This window comes from Misgurnus anguillicaudatus, chromosome 3, assembly GCF_027580225.2.
Source record: "Misgurnus anguillicaudatus chromosome 3, ASM2758022v2, whole genome shotgun sequence".
Classification (NCBI taxonomy): Eukaryota; Metazoa; Chordata; class Actinopteri; order Cypriniformes; family Cobitidae; genus Misgurnus; species Misgurnus anguillicaudatus.
Window position 1 is genome coordinate 29,225,594 of NC_073339.2, and position 12,479 is coordinate 29,238,072.

A 12,479-nucleotide genomic window follows, 5' to 3' on the forward strand; every position below is an offset into this window, starting at 1 on the left:
TGAAAAACTCACTTTTTCTGGGTTTTGGGGTGTTATTTTGTGTCTCTGATGCTTCCACACGCATACAAACTTGGAAAAATCCATCCATGCTGTTTTGAGTGAGATACACGTTTCTGAATGTTCTCTACCTTGAGTCTCAGATTGTGCGAGTTCAAACTCAGCTCCGTTGTTATGTAACTAGCCGTTTCGTCACATTCCATTTGAATTTAAGCCCACCACCCCACTCGCAGGTCTCTACCCACCAGGTAGCTAGAGAGCACAGAGCAGTCACTTCGCTGTTATCCTCTATGCTGTTATCATGTCTCGCGGAAATAACAGCGCTATTTGGATATTATGGATTATACTCCCGCCTACTTTTAAAAACAAAATTTTAACGCGTGGTTATTTAAACCTAAAATGTGACCTCATATACAGTGTGTTACGATGCAAATAGTACTCAGATTGTAGGCGATAAGACGTTCATGCGAAATCTGATGTAAACAACAGACTATGTATCTATATTTCACGGATTATACGCATTTGTGGACAAAAATGGTCATAGGATGTATTTTATTGGACTTTCATGGATCATTCACACATCTGAAACAGACTGGATTCGATTCGCGATTGTTATATCAACACAAAAGGTAAGAAGTCACGTTATATTTTGCATGTTGTCATCTTCTGTCACAAAATACTACATTTATGATGCTAGAGCATCTGTATCTCCAAACAGAGACCTTACATTGATGCTAATCCCGTAAATTATACCTTTTAAATGTATAGTGATGTTATTATTGTTTGTAGACAGTATAGATATTTTTTGCAGGCTATATAGGCTACATGAACTAAGTAATAGTGCTTTGCCAAACTAACCGAGACCGGGCCTTACCGACCCGGCTTTTCTGACGAGGCTAATGTACCCCCGAGTCTCTTATAACTTTACGGTCTGGACCTTCCGCTAGCTTTTAGCAATAAGGACGCGGTCCACAAGCAGTATACATCCCCCGCCGGGTCTTAATTTCTGTAATTGCGAAAATAATGCGTTTGAAAATGTTTTATAACGGGAATATGTTAGCATTGTCCAGGGAAAACGAGTGTATTGTTGAAACTGCTACATCACAATTTACTCTGGAATCATTATGTGTCATGAACTTCTTCTCCTGGAGTGTACTTATTAGTCATACTTTTCTGCTTGATTTGTCTGTTGGCAACATAAACCGTTAATAATAATATATGAAAATAATAACACAGTATGGTCTGTACTGCTCACAATATCACTGAGCACCCGCACATGACGTTAGTAGTGGGGAGTGATCAAAGGAGGAGCAGCTCATAAATATGTAATGACCACCTCAAAACGGCACAATCTGAAATGCACTGAAACAGAGGCTACTAGAGATGGTTAACAATCTTTTCCTACAAGCTATTTCGATAAAACAAATTTTTAAACATGCTTTATGTAACTCAAACACCTATTTAACTTGTGGAAAAGCAGTCATAAGATGGGCACTTTAAAATATTTATTTGCAGCTGTATCATACAAATAAATAGTAAAAAAATCATACATTGTGATTTCTGGATTTTTTTTAGATTAGATTAGATTAGATTTTAGATTATGTCTCTCACAGTGGACATGCACCTATGATGACAATTTCAGACCCCTCCATGATTTCTAAGTGGGAGAACTTGCAAAATAGCAGGGTGTTCAAATACTTATTTTCCTCACTGCATATTAAACAGTGGATTTTGGTCCAGAATGACTCTTTTGATGCAGTACCATCAAAGCTCAAAAGATGTCACATGCACTGAAAAACTCGACCGAAAAATGACATCGCCAGAATGGCAAAAAAATAGAAACCTAAACTGTGATTGTTGCGTGTTTAAAACAAAATTCACACAGAAACCCTTATGTTTTTTCTTAAGAGGTAATGCCAATATTAAGGACCAAAATCTGCTTGGGGCTATGTAATTATCTGGAATGCACATGGAATGATTTGTCCTTACGAAAATGAAACATGGTTTTAGCTTATATTTTATTTTTTGTAAACACAAATTTACTATGGTCTCACCGTGGTATTTTATTTGTAGTAAATCACATGACATTGTGTCTTCTAAAGACAGGGTTACTACACCTTATGGTGAAAACTGTAAAAATGGCTCACAATGTTATGCTAAATGTATACTCAGACTTTAATATGTTTTCTCCAAAACTGTATATATACATGTATATCCAGTGGCACAGGAGTAGAGATTTTATTAAATTTTTTCAGAATAGAAAAGTAGTGAAAAGTAGGGTGAAGATGAAAATCTATGAAAATCTATAGTACAGTATTTAATTGGTTATAATTTGTAATAAATGAAGCTACATTTGTCATTCAAAGTATGCGCCCTTCACCTTAATTTTAAAACCTAATGTGGCCTTTGAGTAAGAAAAGTTTGCCCACCTCTGAAATGGATGGAGCGATGGATGGATGGATGGATGGATGGATGGATGGATGGATGGATGGATAAATAGATAAAAGGTCTGGATTCTATTATTGTAATACATTATGAATATGCGTTTGCACATACATACAAACATACATTTACAACGAATAATATCTTACTATTATTAAATGTTATTATTATTTTATTAATCTTGTGAGTAATATCAGTGAATAAATCATGTGATTTTAATAAAAATACGTTGCTTATAACTAATAAATGAAACATGCTGAATTAAATTATCTTTACCTCCTTTGAAAAAAGTGCACGTTTAGAAAAAAAATCCCCTTAAAAAAGTTACAACCCTACCTTCAAATAGCTTTAATCCTAAAGACGCTCTTGACCCTTTGTCTCGCCAAAGAAGGAAACACACCAAATCCTTGCCAACTTTAGCGTGTATACCCTATAAAAAGTCACATTTGCCGTATAAATGAATTACATAGGGCTGCCTATGAAACCACCACGGAAAAGCAGTTGCGTCTGCTGTGTCTGGGAACAGAGAACTGCCTGTGAGCTTTCACATGCGCAAATTCAACTGTGCGCGCTACGCTTGATTGACAGCGCGCGCTCATTCATTACACAAGTTTAGCATACAGTATAGGCCTACGCCAAAACACTGTGTAAGACTTCATGATTTATAATAATAACTTGTTTGGAAAGAAAACAAAGCTCTGATTTCTGTATTTAAATGTGTATTGAAATAAAGGTTATTTCAAGAAAATATAGACATTATATTTATAAAGCGTAAAAAATTGCATTGTAACGTCGACTCGTAGCCTACTTGTGTTACCTTTTCGTCGCTGATTAGGATGGGCCAATCAGAATTGAGATTACAATAAAATGCATGCAAATTACTTTCGTGACCTATGACAATTATTTAAATAGTTTCAATAGCTGTATGTTGAATAAAAGTAATGGATATGACACTCAGCTGGCTTATTTTACCTGGCATACACAACACCCAAATGAAGAGTTTATGACATTTCTAATGATTAGAATGTACATCAAAAGATAGGCTACTAATGTTTATTGTTGTTAATGTAAGTTCACAACATTATAGTTAAATATGTTTCTGAGCTTTATACATCCAGCTGTGTCCTGCAGATGGCATGTGAAAAGCAGGTTTCAATGTCAGGTAATTTAATCATTAAGACAAATGGACAAAAGTCTGCCAAACAAACATGATTCACATAAGGTAGAAATTAGTTAGTGCACATGACGTAGACAAACAAGCTAACCATGTTATGTTGCCAGATCTATTCAGTTAAAGCAAAATAAACGGAATATCTATAGCATTAGTGCTTTCCATTTCAGGTTTTGCAGCTGAAGGCCATGAGATTTTATCATGCATTTGTCATCAGTTGATTGTATATATGTATGTATGTATGTATTGTATGTATCACAGTATGATCTTTTATGATGTTTTATAACCCAGCCTATTGTATTAATACAATAATTCATGTACATTAACATTCTCAACCATTCAGAAACATTATCGAAGATTTATAGTTTTTTTTTTCAAATATTATATTATTATAAAATAGTTATAATAGTTAATAAAAAAGTTTCTCAAAATTGACTGTGTGATAATTTTTCATTTACTGTTTCAGCAACTTCCCACTAACAATGTTAAATTTATTTTTTCATTATATGCAAATTGAAAAAACTTTGAATAAACCCATTATTCTTTTCACTGATCCTTTTTCAAATCCTTTGAAGGACCCTACACTGTAAAAAAATAATTTGCTGTCTTATTTTTTTTGTTGAATCAACTCAGATTTACGAGTCATTTCAACTTACTATTATTTATCTTGACTACAGATGGGTTGTTATAACTTATAAAATATAGTTGGAAAAAAGTCAACTTCATTTTATAAGTTTTTGAATTTGTAATAAATTATATAAAATAAACTGTGACATTATTTGACTTACTCTCAGTGACATTTCTCCTTTAAAAATAATGCATACATCTTTCTGAAATTGTATTTACAGAATGACAGCCATCAAAAAATTTTTAATGACACATACGCTCACTTAAATCTCAGTGGGATGGGTTTCTAATAGAATTGAGCTGGCTTCTTTAGTCCTCTAAAGACTGTGCAATTAATTGAAATGGATTTTCATTCACTTCCTGAGGAAAATGTCCAGTCAGACTAATTGACTATAGCAGCAGTAAATAGCAGCAGTGTAACAACACTACACTGAACACAAGGCAGAAATAACCAGCTCCCTGTGGTTAATCTTACGATCCATACCGTCCTCAGCTGTTTAGCCATACAATATTGAGAATTATATCTGCTATAGTCTACATTGGATTTAGTACTTCATAGTAATGCTCAATTTTTTTTAAATAATAAAAGAAGAAAAGAATGAAACTTAACAAAATAAGCCTGGCTTATTCTGTAATCTAGTTTTATGAAATAGCCCTCTGGTGGCCAATACACAACATGACAACATAAACATCAGTTGAGGGCTGCAGCTCCACTTTTTAAATGACAATATCCTGGCCAGACCACTGTTGTCAGTGATATAAGTATTTGAAATGAAAATGATTTATCAGGGCCATTTTATGATTAATTCATTTAAATTTCTTACATACTGTTCCTTTAAGAATTGTTAGCATTTTGTTTGCAAATCCAGGCAAATGTTTAAAATCACAAAGGCACAAAGGTTAAAATCTCAGGTCACTGAACCATCCTGTGTTGAGTTCTGACAACCTTTGTGCCTTTGCCTGACCTAATGAATGATTGGTGTAAGTTGTTATATGTGTTAAATAATTAATACAATATTAATATATAAAAAAACTTGATGTACTAATTATGTGTTTAAGTACAATTATTATTTTTGTTTCATTCTGTCAACTACCCAGAACAATTCTGCAAATTTCTTAATAATATTTTAAACAACACAATGCTAATGTTTTACATGTATTTTAGAAACAGTTCAAAAGTGAATATTTGATGGGATAACCCTGATTTTTAATTACATTGTCATGGGTCCTGGCATGCTCTCAGTCTTTACATTGCTTTGTCACTCGTGAGGTTTGCTTTTATTGAAATTCAACAGATACTGAAACAGGACTGAAAAAGTCACATTTAAAAAATGATGATCAAATGCAAAATTAGAGTGGATTTTTTTCTGTGGCTGTATACAGTATACTATAATGTCAAACCTATGTCCTGATTTTAGACGTCCAAGCTAATAGTTATGTTTTTCATATTGCAAGAACTATAACAACTGACCCAAATCTGTTTGCTATTAATACACTGCTTTTACAATTAACAATAGAGTGTTATGGATGTGTAATCATGTGTGTTGCTATTTCTCCATAAGCAAACAACCAACAGAATCACGTACAGATCAAGCCATTGGTGTTACAAAATATTCTATGACAAACAACACAAACTGTCATATTTACTATTTCAGTTTTTTACTATAGTCATGTAAAACAGTCAACAGTTATTTATAGACTTATAGGGATAGTTCACCCAAAAATAAAACAATTCTGTCATCATTTACTCACCCTCATGCTGTTCTAAACCTGTATGAGTTAAGAGCACAAAATAAGATTTTGATAAATGATGGTAAGCAGCACACAGCTGAGTGTAACCATTGACATCCATAGTAGGAAAACAAATATTATGGAAGTATTGTGATAAATGATGAAGATATTTTGATAAATGATGGTAAGCACACAGTTGACAGTACCCATTGAATTCCATCGTATTTGTTTTCCTACAATGGAAGTCAATGGTTACAATCAGTTGCGTGCTTACCATCATTTATCAAAATATCTTCTTTTGTGTTCATCAGATTAAAGAAATTCACACATGTTCAGAACAACATAAGGTTGAGAAAATGATGACAGAATTTTCTTTTTTTTTTGCCCTGAGTCTTTTGCCTTTATAGGATCTACATTAGAACAGAGTTCACTAGGAGTTTTGTCAAGATGCCATCCAGATGGATAACAGTTGGTAGGATGTCATAGCTCCTAGATATAAAATAACAAAGACCACAATTATAACTGACAGAAAAGACATTGTTCTGATGAAGAGTGTCATCCTTTTAAATATTTTTGAGTGTAGCAAGGTTATCTTTATCATTTGATAACTTTCCACTAGATGGTACTGTTGCAAACATTTATTTTAATTTTAGTCTGTGCTCTTCAGAATACAGACTGGAAAGTAGTGTTTTACTGCACTCTAATGTGGTATTTAGGTTCTGCTTTGAAGTGGTTAATGTAGCTACACTCTAAAAAATTTAGTTTTCAACTAAATTTGGGTCAACAAATGAACGAACCCAGACATTGGGTTAAATTAACGAACAAAATGTTTATATGGGTTAAAACAACCCAGCATTTTGAGTTAAAACAACCTAGCATATGTTAAATTACAACACAACGGACTGGGCTCGTCCAGTTTTGATACTGGGTGGAATAAAGTATTAAAACTGAAGTTAATCATGTTCAGTAGAATTTCTTTCTTTCTTGCCCAATCATAAAGTGCATTTTATCATAATTCATCCCATTACGGACCCACAGCCTGTAAGTTAACTGCTGTTAGCATTGCATTGTGAATCTTTCAAACATGAAGCATCACAATTCCAGCTAATGTCAGAGGTATCCAGACCAATCCCATGTACATTCAAACATACTGGCCAATCAGGGACACAGAGCTTTTCAAATCTGTGCGTTTCAGGAAGAGAGTGAAATCTGGAACTAGAAAAATGTGTGGTATGTGGAAAATAATTTGATTTTTAACCTTAAACCATGCAAACACATTGTATTATACCAAATACACGAAATAACTTTTTTTAGCAATGAAATGCGTGCTCTTTAAGGTTCATACCTCACCAGTTTCTGACTGGACCTCTATTAAAAATAGTTCTCATATTTGTCCAAGTATAGTCCAAATAGACGATTCAAAACTTAAGGTTTATTATATTCTTTTATAGGATGAGATTAAGTTTTTGTACTTCAAAAAATTATCAGTATAGTAAGATTAGTAGCTTTTTAGATTGCAGATATATGGTGATGGTTACTACAAAATGCACATGCCACTGAATTTTTCTCTGCTCTATCACTGACATGTTTAAATAGTTTAATAGGTTGGTATAATCGGTTTAAGTGTAGGCAGAATTCTTAGAGCCACAACAATCTTTATTGAGACAACAATCCCAAAGGGATTAATGGATATGGAATATATGAGAATGCAAAGAGATGTATGATGCCGCGTAGAGGTCCATTGAGGACCTCATTGAGACCAGACAATGTGAATGTGTAGAGGAGATTATTGTATAATGTTTTGGGTTATTGGATAATGGAAGCCAGCTGTGATAAGAACTCTGGCGATTGTTAACATGTGCTAAGAAAACCTGTAGACATGACAGTAGACGGAAATTGTGAAATTATAAAAAATAAGGAACATTAGGAACATCATTTCAACACATACTGTCAAACTCAAGAAGATTATACTTAGTAAACATTCTAGAAATGTGTAAATTCAGTTCTGGAAAGATCAGCTTTCAGGTCAACAACATCTGTGTTTTTTTAAATGCTTTTTTTAGAATTCTACACAGCAGAGATTTATGCTTCCTGCATAAATGACCCTGGATCATCACATAAAACAAAAACAGCTCTTAGTATTGCAATGAATACTCAGTCCATAAGCTCTTCCATGTGTTTTTTTCTCACGTTTTCAGCCTACATAGGATGTTTACATAAAAGTCTAAATTCCTAAACTCCCTCCTCTCTTTAAAGGTGTCATATTATGAGATTTTTTTAAGATGTAAAATAAATGTTGTGTCCCCAGAGCACATATAGTACGTATGTGAGGTTTTGGTTCAAAATACCCCACAGATCATTTATTATAGCATGTTAAAATTGCCACTTTGTACACACTAAAAATGGCTGGGTTGTCATTTTTAACCCATTATGGGTAAATATTGGACGGAACGCGGAAATCTGAATGACCACATGCTTCAAAATGGCGACAGGGATTCCCCCGAAGGGAAGTGTTTAGGGAAGTTCGTGAGTGCGTGTCTAAAACTTTTCCAGCTGTTTTGGTGTTAAGGAAGAACCAATAAATATAATAACCAAATATTTTTCTTTATGAAGCAGTGTAATTGTCCATGTTTGTGTACAACAGGTTCCAGTTACACAGAAGTATTATGGATCAAACAACAAAATGTGATGTCCACATCATGTCTTAGATTAAAATAGATTTCATTAATTAATCATCTTTCACAAATAATGTTTGATCATGTATACTGTACACCTGAAATTGAGCTGAATATCACCCAGGTCTGTCAGTGAACTCAAAAGCACCAAAGTAATCAATTTTATAAATCAAGCTTTTATCCTTACGCTTTACATTTATTTAAAAAGTTATTCTTCACATTTATAAAAAATCTTTTTTTAAAGGTTTAGGTTTGAAATCAGATTTTATTTGAGATTACATCTGATAGTTGTTATTATTTGTTGGGTTGTTGTTTCTTTTTAGCAATCACAAAAAACTGACCTGACCTTACTGGACTGTTTAATCTAATTCAGATTACAAGACCTGAGCAAATTCCACAAGTTCAGCCACAGGTCATGCCTAAATAATAAATTAAATAAAAAATAACAGCAAACACTTTAGAAATCTTTTTTAATTTCAACATTTATCAAAATTATACAGTTATTAATTTATCATTTCAATATACAAATTCACAAAAATACTGTCAGAACTTTAAAAAAATATTGGTACAATATACTTTGTGTCTTAATGTCCATAGTACATATATAAAGTATGTTACATCTGTGAAATGCTTCCGTTAAATATATAAAGATTTTTGCTTAACAAAACCTAGTATATTGTCAAGGGTACACAAATACTGCCATACCAATTTTAGGTATATGATTTACACAAAAAAACATACACACAAAAACATGCTGGGTTATTTTCAACCCAGTGTTGGGTCAAAAAAAGACAATCCCAGCCCACTGGGTTGTAAGTTAACCTATGCTGGGTTATTTTTAAACCCATTGTTGGGTCAAATATAAACTTAAATATTAAAAAATTCTGGACTGGGCTCGACCCTTTTTGACCCAACGTTGGGTTAAAAATAACAAACTTTGCTGTGTTATATAGTACATGTAGCATATGAGACTTTCAGCCTGCCATCCATAGAGTAAAGGGAATAAGGATTGTAGGTACTGTGGTTGAAGGTGCCAGACCAAAGCAGATGATGTACACCGCTCCCAAAACAACAGTTAAAGCCACACTTCTCTTGTCTCTTATGATTGATTTCAGACAGCAGCAGAACTGTAAAAAAAAAGACAGACTTGAATCCAAAGTCCAAATGTAACTGGTTTTCAACATCACTGCAATGGGTCTTCAATGCACTTTTAATTAGGCTATTTATTTTTGATGGAGCAATAACATTTTGATGTCATTTTAATTGTTGTGTAACAAGCTACATTTACACAATTTTCCAGTCAATCCAAGTTAAAGTATTTTTTTATTTACTGTAAAATAATCTATCTACATAATGTAAATAACGGTTATTGAAAATGTAACCTTGGTATCTTTATTATTGATAAAGATATTAATCAATGTGAAATCAATGACTGAAATCCATGTTAAATGCTCCCACTTGTACTCTCATAAATAGATTATAAAATTCTAGCCTAGGGCCAATATTATATCGTTTTACAATATTAAATACATCACACACACACGCACGCACGCACGCACAAAAAGCTATTATAAACAGTTGTATTTTCCTGATGACGTAAACTCACCCTGTCTGTCTGCTGGCTCGCAGGTGTCCCGTATCTGCAGTACGTCACGAAATGTTCGCAATTATTCCACAACAAACTGTACTGGATCGAACCGATCTGTTTTTCGGCTCTCCTGGCCACGTCCTCGTTCGCTAGTGCTTGCCACTTCAACTGCATGTCCATATCATTGACCAGAATCTGAGCTCCGTACGCGAAATCCTCAACCGAATCAACACGTACACTCGCGCTTTTGTAAATGCATCCTAAAATGAGTCTTTTGTTGGTGACGACTGGTTTAATCAACTGTTTGTTGCTGGTTAATACAGGCATGATGTCGGGCATCAGGTGCGCCACTCTGTTCTCGCCCAGGTAGATACCGTAATGAGTGAAGAGCGTGCGCGGAACCTCCAGCAAATCTCCTCTTCTGAACACCGAACTTCTCACCGCACGCTTCTCTTCCTCTCGCCATAAACTTTGAAAAAGTTTAAAGTTAGAGAAAAGCAAGAACTTCTCAAATAGAAACGTCAGCGAGTCTAGCATTTTAGTGTTTTATTGATTTTCTAGATGAAAGTGAAGTCTTTTAAATTGATGGAGAATCTATATATAGCATGTGTTTGAGGAGTGAGGAAGTCCCCGGGAATCTGATTGGCTGAAAGTTACATTCCCACACACAGGTTTAATCAGATTGGCTGTTCAAATCATTTAAACTCAATATTTTAACTGAGTAATGAGTTGCTGCAACTTATTGAAAACAAGTTAAATTTGATAAATTAAACTGTACTACTCAAAATTTAAAATGAAAGTAAGTTGGCTTTTAAAGCTAATTTGATTGTATTCAGTACTTTACTTAAATGCACATATTTTTTAAATCTACTTTACTCCTTTGAATGCTTAAGGTTGTGTTGTTTGAACTTTTTATTTAAATTAAAATTTTAATTGGTTTTTAAAGGCAAGACAAACATTTCCTTACAAAAACAATGCCAGAAGCCGTACTAGTGTATTTATAATTATATTTGCATACAAAATACATACCAACTTTGCATCTCAGGCCTTTTTGGCATTAAAAAGATTATGCCCCTAATTTAAGTGTTTTAAAATGTGAACCATTTAGCATCTTTTATCCTGCGTCCTAATTGAATTTGACTAAAAATTTTGTTCCATGTGATTTATAGACCATGTTGCAAGAGGTAAACAACACTGGTCCAGAAGCACTTCCTGAATCAGTTTTTTAACACTGAACAAAATATTAATTAATATTATAACAAAATACAACCAACATAAAATTTAGAACTGAATCAAAATGTAAATTAAATGTAAACTAAAAAAACTTAAAAACAACAGGAAGTGCTTCTGGACCAGTGTTTACATCTTATATGTGTAAAAAGTGCATTGAATTTAATGCAGTATTCTATAAATTCAGATCTATAGATCTGAAGCTTGTAACATGCTGTGAATAAAGAATGTTTTTTTTTTCTTAATGTCTGGCTCCACAATATATTTATTCTCAGTAACTTAGGAGAAAAATGATGAAAGCACATATAGGTTTTCAAGCTTTTGTTTTTCTACAAAGATAGTCCTCAATAATGACATATTTTTAATATGATTAAAAATGCACAAACATAACAAAAATATTAAACATGTAAAAATATAAAGTATTATTTTTCTATTTTCTCGTTTTCTTTATTCTTGCTATGTCTTTGTTTTTAAAGCCATTTGTTTTCTCCAAACTCCTTGGCAACTGTGATGAGCATGCAGTCTGAGGTCACAAGATCAAATGTGAAACTTTGGTCAAAACAGAACCACACTCAGAGTGGCGGCCGCTGAACTTACATTGGCCTTGCTACAAGCTCTCCTTATAAATTCACTGTGATCTTATATTAGACTAGCCAGATAAGAACACTCTTGAGAAAATAAATATTGTACTTAACTACTGAACCTAAAGTGAAACAACACAAAGGAAGGACTTTCTTAAAGTTAACCTTATAGGGACTTCCACAAATTACAAACTTACAGAAGACATAAACCTAAACCCCAATCAAAACTAAACACACCCCTACAGTAAATATTGGGGCCTGCCATGAAAATGATTAAAGAAACTCAGGGTTACAGTTTCGAGTTTACAAAACTAAACCAGTGTGATCAGGCTCATGAAGCTAAATACCAATTTTCTCTGTCAACTCAAGCTTTGATGTTAAGTGATGTAAAGTGCACCTATTTCATTGCTAAAAACAATGTTGTTTTGTGTATTTGG

General features: G+C 33.5%; 1 protein-coding gene across 1 annotated transcript; it reads right to left on the reverse strand.

Annotated features, from left to right (window-relative positions):
• Positions 1-9,096: 9,096 nt before the first annotated feature.
• lrata (lecithin retinol acyltransferase a) lies at positions 9,097-10,811 on the reverse strand. The gene is made up of 2 exons (XM_055193661.2): positions 10,250-10,811; positions 9,097-9,770 (listed from the first exon to the last, which is right to left on the reverse strand). The coding sequence occupies exons 1-2, from the start codon at positions 10,766-10,768 to the stop codon at positions 9,618-9,620; spliced, it is 672 nt and encodes a 223-aa protein (XP_055049636.1). The 5' UTR covers positions 10,769-10,811; the 3' UTR covers positions 9,097-9,617.
• Between the last annotated feature and the right edge of the window lie 1,668 nt (positions 10,812-12,479).

Bases quoted from the DNA above. Each gene is read 5' to 3' on its own strand.
- lrata (XM_055193661.2), bottom strand. From the start codon at position 10,768: ATGCTAGACTCGCTGACGTTTCTATTTGAGAAGTTCTTGCTTTTCTCT. The intron at 9,771-10,249 runs GTGAGTTTACGT...TTTTTTTTACAG, and splicing joins CGAGCCAGCAGACAGACAGG to TTCTGCTGCTGTCTGAAATC.